At 41.1% G+C, this 9,898-nt stretch overlaps 1 protein-coding gene across 1 annotated transcript; it reads right to left on the bottom strand.

The window, feature by feature from the left end:
• Positions 1-1,335: 1,335 nt before the first annotated feature.
• LOC101756076 (kinesin-like protein KIN-5A) lies at positions 1,336-7,859 on the bottom strand. The gene is made up of 22 exons (XM_004983300.4): positions 7,449-7,859; positions 7,068-7,197; positions 6,788-6,949; positions 6,222-6,695; positions 6,030-6,127; positions 5,795-5,951; positions 5,628-5,697; positions 5,049-5,125; positions 4,919-4,972; positions 4,758-4,838; positions 4,563-4,674; positions 4,204-4,290; positions 3,951-4,126; positions 3,714-3,875; positions 3,497-3,604; positions 3,247-3,405; positions 3,067-3,150; positions 2,587-2,792; positions 2,397-2,498; positions 2,181-2,290; positions 1,931-2,082; positions 1,336-1,799 (listed from the first exon to the last, which is right to left on the bottom strand). Exons 1-22 carry the CDS (start codon positions 7,730-7,732, stop codon positions 1,590-1,592), a joined length of 3,255 nt encoding a protein of 1,084 aa, XP_004983357.1. The 5' UTR covers positions 7,733-7,859; the 3' UTR covers positions 1,336-1,589.
• Between the last annotated feature and the right edge of the window lie 2,039 nt (positions 7,860-9,898).

Below are 9,898 nucleotides of genomic sequence, written 5' to 3' on the forward strand. Positions count from 1 at the left end.
GAGAATCCACTTGTCTTAACAATGCCTGAATGCTGATGTCGTTAACGTTCCAGGAGCACCTGGAGTCCTGGAGGAGCAAATGTTGGTAGCAAATGGCAATTGCAATGCCAGTGATGCCGATGATTCTTTTGAGTCGTTGTCAGCGAGGAAAGAGACTGTTGAATTGTCCCCGGCTGCGCCGCCCGGCCTCGGCCCCGGCCGCGCTCGAGCCGAGGCAGCCGCGCCGCCCGGCCTGCACCCGCCGCCCGCCTCGGCCGAGGGAGAGGGAGTGGGGGCCGACCGAATCCGGCGGAGGAGAAGGAGAGGGAGGAGAGAGTGGGAGGAGAGGAGGTGGGGGCCGGAGGGAGGAGGAGAGGAGGTCTGTGGGCGTTGGAATTAAGGAGAGGAGGCCTGAGCGTTGGAATTAAGGAGAGGGAGGAGAGAAAGCGGGGCGCGCGCGTTGTGTGTGCGAGTACGGAGGGCGTTTTATCCAGGTTGGAAACACCAATCGGTTTAGTCCCGGTTGGTAGTTGCAACCGGGACAGAACACCCTACCAGATTCCCGAGGGCCAATGGCCTTTACAACCGGGACTAAAGGGGTTCTTTAGTCCCGGTTGATATTAACCATTAGGACTAAAGAGCCCCCATCGGTAGCCATCGGAGACTGATTTAACTCTCTTGCTGCAATAAAAAATATTTTAATTTAATGATTAGTTGAGTTGAAGGAAATAATTAAGTCAAAATTCTTTTGGTTTTCTATTAAATGTGTAGACATCCAATAACAATAAGTGGAATAAAAATTTAGTGATGAAAATAAAAAATATTATTAGTTTGAAAAATACAATTGATGTTTTACTGTAGCGGATATTTTTTACTAGTCAATTAAAATAATTGCATGCATCATCCATGGCCTCCATTTAATCTACCCGGCCAAACAATAAGTCCGAGCATGAGTCCTTGTAGCTTGTTCACGTCAAGGCACAGAGATATAATCTCCGTAACTGATGGAAACAGCTTCTCATCGTTGCTTGTGACTCCTGGAGATGCACAATAGCAGCCGACTGTTTACTCCAGATCTAATGAGATTTTGCAGGCTAAAATCCGGTGTCAACAGATATCTAATGCCCGCCTAGGACTCAGTTTATATATCACCGGAGCCCGGCCACAAATATCCCTAACAAACCAACTAATTCACTTAACCAAACCGATCACGAGTACTCATCTATCTTAATTTAATTCTTTATATCTCCACGCATTGGTGTTTCAACCGCCGGCTGGAAGAACCTGCTCCTTCTTGCGCCGGGCAACGGACATAATGCAATACCCGCAAGACAGTACTTCAACTCGCGTCCCATATAACATGAACCCGCGTCCCATATAACATGAACCCAGTCCATTAGCAACATTATGTCACTTGATCATCTCTCTGTCTCACAGCAAAATAAAGCTAGCATCGGCCAAAATTCACCAAGCATGACCACCAATGGAAGGCTCCAGAATTAATTGGTCTTCCCATTACCACATATTTTAATTTGTCCCCAAGAGCCCATAGGAGACCACAAGTTGAACATGTACCACATTTATCTTGTATACAGTAATAATACTACCTCCTAGTTAATTGTGGTGAGTGGGGCTCTCTGGGTTTCTGGAGTCGTCGACTGCTTCCCATTTCCATTTAGCTCAAGCTTCGTCAGTGCTCTGCTGTCCCAGAATGTCTTCACCAGATCCTCAAGAGGCGGGGTTACCAACTCCCCAATTGATTGGCTGCTCGGAACCTTAATCTCACGCCTTCTCGGTGTTGAACAAGTCACTTCATCCACCTGATTCATAAACACAAAGAGCTCATTATTAGAAAAGTAAGGGATCAGCATGTGACAGCAGGTAAACAAACTACTCCGATAGTCCGATACATATGTGCATATACTATGCCCAGTAGACTATTATTGCTAACCGTGTAATCATCTCCTAGACATCTGTTGGCATTCCCTGTGATTACTGTTGTCTTCTCACAGTGACCATGTTGTAAGTCATGGAGTTCTGCTCTGGATGTCATCGTGATAGATTTCACATTCTCACAAGTGCCATGGTCCAATTTTAATGCATCTGGCAAAACAAAAGAAAACATATATAGGAATTTTAGACAACACAATACGCATACTACATAGTTTGCAACATAAGAGGCAACACAGTAGAAATAGTACCGTCGATAGAACAAAGGAGATATTTGCTTGAAACATCATTATCTTCAAATCCAGCCATGACAGCAGATGAAAATCTTGCATTAAGTTGGTTGCTCTCCTCAGTTCCATCACTTCATTCAGAGGGCACATGTTATGTTTAGCATACAGCAAGTTCAAGTTGCTTCTCTTCAAACAATTTATTAAACAAAACAGTTTTAGATTGTTAGTATTAGTTACCTTATGACTGAATTGGTGGCTTCTGCATGGCTTCTTCCAAGTGCCAGTACTGAATTTTGAGCAGTACTCCATTGTTCTGAGCATGATTGTACCCTTGTCTTGCTGCAGAATAAATAAATCATATGTGAGGTTGACATGTTTCAAGGTTCTGATGAAATCAGCAATTCAACTGTCAAAACAGACACCTTACCATTGCTCAAGATTCTCTGCCAAGAAGCACTTCTTCTGTTCAATAGAAGATACATTTTGATGGAATGCCTCTTCAGTTCTCTGCATGTAGGCTTCCCATTGCCCTTTCATAGAAGATGTGAAATCATGAAGCTTGGTAGTTTCAGTTTGTAAGTTGTCAGAACGCTCAGAAGCAGCCCTATTGAGGCTGCATATGTCATCTCGAACCTAGGGAAATGACACACATATCAAACTCATATCAGTGGCTGGTTTCCAGCTGTTCACAAGTAGAGGGATGGTTCTCTTTGAAGAACTTCTTTTTGTGAAGAAATTTGACTAGTATAACCCAATAACAATATGCATTGGCTTGTGTTGACAAGCTCCACAGCAGTGACATGTACACTATTTGGCATCGTCCAGGTATTGAAGCAAATGAAGTTTGAGAAGGAATTGAACTCATGAACAAAAGTCATGCTAATACTGTGGAGTAGAGTATGCATACCACGTTTTTCTTTCTAGCATTTGATTCTGCTAGTAACCCTGCTACCTTCTCCATCAAGTACTTCTCTTCATCAGCAACAATGGCCTTGAATCAATATCATGTCATCAGATAACAAATCTTAAAACGACCTTACAAACTAATAAGAAACATACAGAATATGTGACTGCAGCAGAAGATTACCTCAAACTTCTCCTGAAGCTGGAAGAGTTGCTTTTGATGTGCCATCTGTGATTCTTCCAAAACCTTCTTGAGCTCCAAAGCATGAGAATCTATTGTTCTGAAGAAGTTCATTGTAGTTGCAGAAACAGACTTTGTTCTCTCTAAGTTTCTGGAGATTTCCTGTATGAGTTAATTTCATTTTCTTAAAACTACTGAAATCAACTGTAGAGTGTAAATGGGTAAAAAGTAAGCATTATGATAAATGATGAACCTCATGCTGCTGATCAATAAATGTACAAAAGTTCATTTCTTGCTGAGAAAGCCCATTTTGAAGTTCGGCGAGTAATTGGTCAGCATCAACCAACAGGCCCTTCATGCACTGCACCAAGGATTTTCAACATATGTTCAGAAAATAAACTTTCACGGGAATAACAATCAAGATGGTCAGCACAATGTAAGAAAATGAAAGGATAATTAAGTACACTTACATCCTCAAGGCCAGATGTGTGTGTGATAACTTGCGAATTAAGGTTTTCAAAGCTCAACTGATATTTTTGCTTGAGTTCATTTGCAATACCATGCAATTCTGTGATCCTAGAATTGAAGGTCTCTTTGAGCTTTCTTACATGTTCTTGAAGTCCTCCAGCAACCTAAGCAAATGTGGCATGTTAAACTCATACAAATAGAGAATACACTGGTGGCCACATGTTCGCTTGTTGATGTACCTTGCCCTTTGAGGAGAGAAAAGATTTCATCTCTTCTTCGAGTGATTTTAGTAGGCTCTCCTGTTGATAGACTGAGGTTGAGACTGTTCTATGTAAGAGACTCATGTCTTGAGTTAGCTGAGAATGGAACTGTTGAACTATACTTCTATTTGCATCTTCAATCTTTTCCTTCCTTTCTGAAATCGACGACATGCATGCATATAAATCACACAATCTAAATTGTAAAGGGAAGGAAGGGGAAATCAAGACAAACCTAATTTTGAAAATAGCCCATATAGATCGCCTGCTGTATTCTCCAGCTCAGATCGAAGTGTTTGTGCTTCACCAACAAGAACTTTTTCTGAAGAGATTAAAAAAGGAAGGAACTAGTAAGTACAATAAATAACTTCAGTCTTCAGACAAAAGCCTTAACATATTCTGGAACTACAAAAAAATACAGTGCAAATATCTCGAGACAAACTGGAATGAAACAAACAGTACTGCATTTTATAACTCACAAGCATTCTCTATACTGCAAGCTAGAGAATGTATACATTTCGTATGCAAACTAATACAGAAATCAATGAAGCCTTTATTATGATAAGCTTCAACCTTGACGAGACAAATTCTAACCTGATTTAAGAAGATTTTCTATCAAATACTGCTTCTCCTTAATTTTATCATTTGCATGCATGTATCTCTCTTCAAGATCTGCTAGGGTGCACTCAGTTTCTTTCATCTTTTTCTGCAAAACAATGGGATATTATAAATAATACAAACAACATTATTTTATCAGCAGAGGAAAATAAGACAATACAGCACGTGTACCTGTAATCTCTGAATTTTATCAGTTAGATCTGCACTCAAAAGTTTCTGAGATTCATTGAGTCCTTGAAGTTCATCTAATTGCTGTAACAAGTAAGATTCGGAATTGCAGCATTAGTTTTTCCAGCAAGCTGCACATCCTCCCAACAGAATTAAAGGCATACCTTATCTTTTGATTCCAAAACAAGTTCCAAACGATCCAGTTTCTCTGACATAGCCTGAAAATTTTCTAAGTCATACTACAGAAGAATATGCACAACCTAGTGTCTGCATAAGCAGTACTGAGCATAGTACCTTCTTCTCAGCTTCATCTGCTAAGTATTGTTCCCTCGGAATATAAACACCATTTTTCTCCCTCGTAGCAAATAGTTCTGCTCAAAAAGGGGAATAAATTTAGTAATATAGCAGCTTAAAGTATGTGGCTTTCAAATGATTTTAAAATTGATGGACTAGAAGATTAAGGAGAATGATCGCAGATTTTAGTGAATCTACAAGGAAGATCCAAAATCTAGAAACATCCTGCATAGGCCTAGCATTTATTGCATCCATGATCACTAAATTTGGGAATGTTCCAAACAACTGGGTAGGTGATTATTTTGTTAACGGTGTTCAGGTACGTGGAGTCAAAAAATTCTGAATCCAGAGGAGATAAATAAGACACAATGAAGCATTCACCATATTTGGTGGATTGTATAGTAAGAAAAGTTTCATCCAGCAGTAATCATGTTTCGCAGAATATTCTTCAATTCATTTTTAATTCAAGAGCACAAGATTAACCTTTGCACATGCTTATATAGGAAATGGCTGTGTTGTAGTTTTCTGAAGTTCTCAACCACCAAGCAATGTTGAATGCTTGTATGAAGAGAAGGATACCTTGCTTAAGACGGTCCATTTCGAAGTACAAATCTTTGATGAGAGCAGATTTCATCATCTTTTGATTGACCTGGAAATCATGGGCACATTACTAAAATTTAATTACCGAAAATAAAAGATTGCATTGCCATTAATGATAAGTTGGCATATCAAAGAGAAAGCACAACCTCTGGCTTATTCTTGATATGTTTTGCTCGATGTGCATAATCCAGTGTGCTTAGCGTCTCCTCAAGGCAGTGTACTGAAGGTGCAATGGTTGCTATGATGCAAGTCTTTGTCTTTCCTCCCAAGGAATCCCTTAACAATCTTGTTAACTTGCTATCTCTGCATGAATAACACCCAAATATCAGATGACAGAGCAGATTAATAAAAAACCATCAGAAAAGCTAATGTTAGCTTGACCTGTATGGTATGTGTCCGGAGTGCTCAACAAGAGTATTAATGACACGCCCAAGTGTAAGCAGACTCTTGTTGATTTCTCCGGCTTCGCGTGCTCGCCCCTGCAAAAAACACATGTCAGCAGTGTAAGCATTGCTCACTAGTGGCTTGATCATGGTATTTAGGCAAGGGATGAAAGGCAAGAACCAAACTTACATCTCTAGCACCAGACCTAGATATGTTTTCAGAGCCAGCAAGGTCAACGAGATTAAGCTTTCCACACTTTATCATTTCCTCACCCTCAGGTGTGCATTCCTTAATATGGATGGTGATAGAGAAAATAGAGTGTGAGCGACTGCTTTGCTTGTTGAGGAGAGTTTCAGCAGTTTTTCTCTTTGCAGAGCCTCTGTCCAGTATCCTGTAGATCTCAGCAGCTGAAGAAACTAGCTCTTCCTCAAGTCCCCTAACAAAAACTCCTCCCTTGCCATCCTCCATGAGTGCCATGGGCTTCTTTGATTTGTCATCAGAGAATTTAGATTCCTCCGGAGCAAGAAGGTCAGTTAGTTCCTCATTATACAACTCAAGAAAAGAAACCTTCATACTGTATTCAGCACTCTGTTCCTCGAGGATATCAAATATGCGCTTGACAGCCCTTGGAATGACACCAGAATCAGATGGCAAGTCACCATTCTAGAGAAATGCAGGTGGAGTTATTACCTCAATTGAAGCAACAAATTGCATCATCACAAACATGTGTGGTGTGTGAATATAATAATAGTTACCTGTGCTTTGCTCCCTCCTCCTCCTTCCATGGTGTATGTTTTGCCAGTTCCGGTCTGGCCATATGCAAATATTGTGCAGTTGTAACCGTCCAAAACCTCGTTGACAAGCGGCACAACAGCGTGGTTGAAGACATCTTGTTGTTGAGACTTTGGTCCAAACACCTGTGTATTTGTCATGAGCTTATTAAGCTAATGTTGTATGTAGGAAACAAAGAGCATGAAGTAAAAGACGGACGTGATGGCAGTTTGCATATGAATAACAAGTAGTGGTAGAGGTGACCTTGTCGAATACAAAAGTGCGATCGATCTGCTTGTTTGCAATGTTCTGGGCAACGGAGACCTCTCGCCTCTGTTCATTGCAAGTGATGACCACGGGAGTGCTGATCCGGCGTTCCTCCTCGCTCAATGGCCTATTCGATGCAGTGAGTGAGGTTAAATCGATGAGCGAGTAGTGAGTGAGATTAACGATAAAGCGGAGTAATGAACAGTAGCAGTGGGGCTTGAATTGCATTAATTTGCGTAGGGTGGATCACAGACAAGACAACATATGTACATACTACAGCTAGTCGATCCTTGACCCTGCCTATAGAACACTAATAGATGCATTAATAATAACAAGAAGCGGTCGAGCAACGTATGGAAATAGCGTGTGGACAGTTACCTGCATCTGAGGAGGACCTGGACGTTGACGCCTCCGGGCCCGGGCCCCTTGGAGGAGGAGGCGGTGGCTTTGGGGGTGGAGGATTCTTGCTGCTGGGTGGCCTGGGCAGCGCTGCTGCTGCTGTTGCCATAGAGGAGAGGGGCCCGATCCCGATCCCTATGCCTTGGGGTGGGCTTGTGAGCGGAGGAGCTCCTGGGCGTGAGGGAGGGGGACGGCGACATGGAGACGTAGTCGACGGGTGCTCCGCCTCGGCGAGGGGTCGAGGTAGACGCGGAGGTCTCCATGAACTCGTCGGCGGAGGGAAAGATGGGAGGGGAGGACGGCCGGCCGATCGAGCGAATCGGAGATGGGAAATGGGGGGTTGATTTGATTTTGAATGGGAGGAGCGTCGCAGAGGGTAACGGTGGCCGGCCGCCGGCACGACGAATGAATAAAAAAGACTTCCTTCTTGGTGGGCCTCGGATTCCAAATTTCCAACGGACCGGACCGGGGACCCCACTTGGTTGAGTTCCGTTCCATTCCACCAAGAAGTTTGAACTCCCGACCGTTGCTGCACGCAGACGCAGCAGAGCTTCATTTGGTCGGATTTAGTATTTAAATTTACAGTATTATGCAATGCTTCTTGATTACTAGACTTATTACCTAACAGCTTAGCTTAGCCCTGCCATATAATCATACTGCTATATACTGACAGTAATCGTCTACTACTTAGGCATTCTCCAATGATTAAAGTCACATACTAGCGCATACAAATGGGGCGTTTGGTTCCCTTTACTTTTTTTTAGCACGTGTCACATAGCACGTGTCACATCGAATGTTTAAATACTAATTAGGAGTATCAAACGTAGACTATTTGCAAAACTCATTACATAAGTGGAAACTAAACGGCGAGACGAATCTATTAAGTCTAATTAATCCATCATTAGAAAATGTTTACTGTAGCAACACACTGTCAAATCATGGACTAATTAGGCTTAATCTCACCATTTAGTCTCCACTTATGTAATGGGTTTTGTAAATAGTCTACGTTTAATACTCCTAATTAGTATCTAAACATTCGATGTGACACGTGCTAAAAATAAGTCACCGGAAGAAAACACCCCCTAAGTATAGACCAGCTAAAACTAATAAAAAGTTGGCTAATATTAAAAAGCAAGATAGTGAAAGGCTAGACTGGTAATTGTCTATTATACCTTCACTTTGAATACGGCTCACTCTCCCAATGTTAGGGGAATTTTAGTCTTTTGCAATCTAGTACTCTCTCCATCCCAAATTATAGATTATTTAGTTAGGTCCCGTTTAGGTCCCTTCATTTTAAAGTAATTGGAATCTATTTAATGGAGTAGGCTAATTTATGTTGGAATGTGGCATTCCACAACTTTCCAAAGTTTAGATATAAGCCTATCTTAAATTCATGGGGTGGGAGATGGAAATTGATTCTATAGATTATAGTTATTAGAATGGAATTCAATTCTTATAGCACGCTCTTGGACTCGCTTCTCTATAGTAGAAGTGCAGCATATAAGTATCTATCCCATATCACCAACTATAATATACAACTATATTCCACATACAATTATATTAGCTTAATTAATTTGTGTCTAAATTATGATTATTAGGATGGAATTCAATTCCAATGATCCAAACGGGACCTTATTGAAAAGTTGTATTCCTTGTTAATTTTTTACTAGTGCTATAGTATGAGTTACACACTCTGCTAGTGAGATGGGACTGAACACATAACAGAACAGATTATTGCATATTATAGATTGACAAAATGAGTTCACGAGCAAGACCTCCTTCAAGCCTGGTTTGGTTCGGTTGCTTATTTTTAAGCACACGTCACATCGAATGTTTAGATACTAATTAGGAGTCGCCGTTTAGCCTCCACTTATGTAATGAATTTTGTAAATAGCCTACGTTTAATACTCCTAATTAGTATCTAAACATTTGATGTGACACTTGCTAAAAATAAGCAAAGGGAACCAAACGCCCCCTCAATCTCCATCCTCATGCCACACCCGTCCTCTTAATAATTTGATTGTTTGTGCTCACGTCCTAGAGATCAAGGTATAAGGCGCCTCTACCATCCGACGATACGTTTTAACTTCAAAATCTATTCGGTAAACCGTGACGTTGTTTTTTTAACCTTGTGAAAGCAAAGTATGTGCACACGTTCATGTTTAACATAACATAAATAAAACATAGAACCAGAGAGGGTTCAGGCCTTCAAGGTGTACCCGAGGTTTGGGGCTATATCAGAGAGGGAAAAGTCCTATATTACCTTACTATAGTACAAGTTTGATTTTCAACCCATAAACTACAAAACCGGACAGGAAGAGTCATCCAACTGTCAAAAACAGGTAAAATTTACCTTTTGGGTGGTTTTAAGGGTGGTTTTGCATTTTTTAGAAATTTAAAGAGTTTTGATTTAATAAAAAACATACTAA

This window comes from Setaria italica, chromosome IX (genome assembly GCF_000263155.2).
Source record: "Setaria italica strain Yugu1 chromosome IX, Setaria_italica_v2.0, whole genome shotgun sequence".
NCBI lineage: Eukaryota > Viridiplantae > Streptophyta > Magnoliopsida > Poales > Poaceae > Setaria > Setaria italica.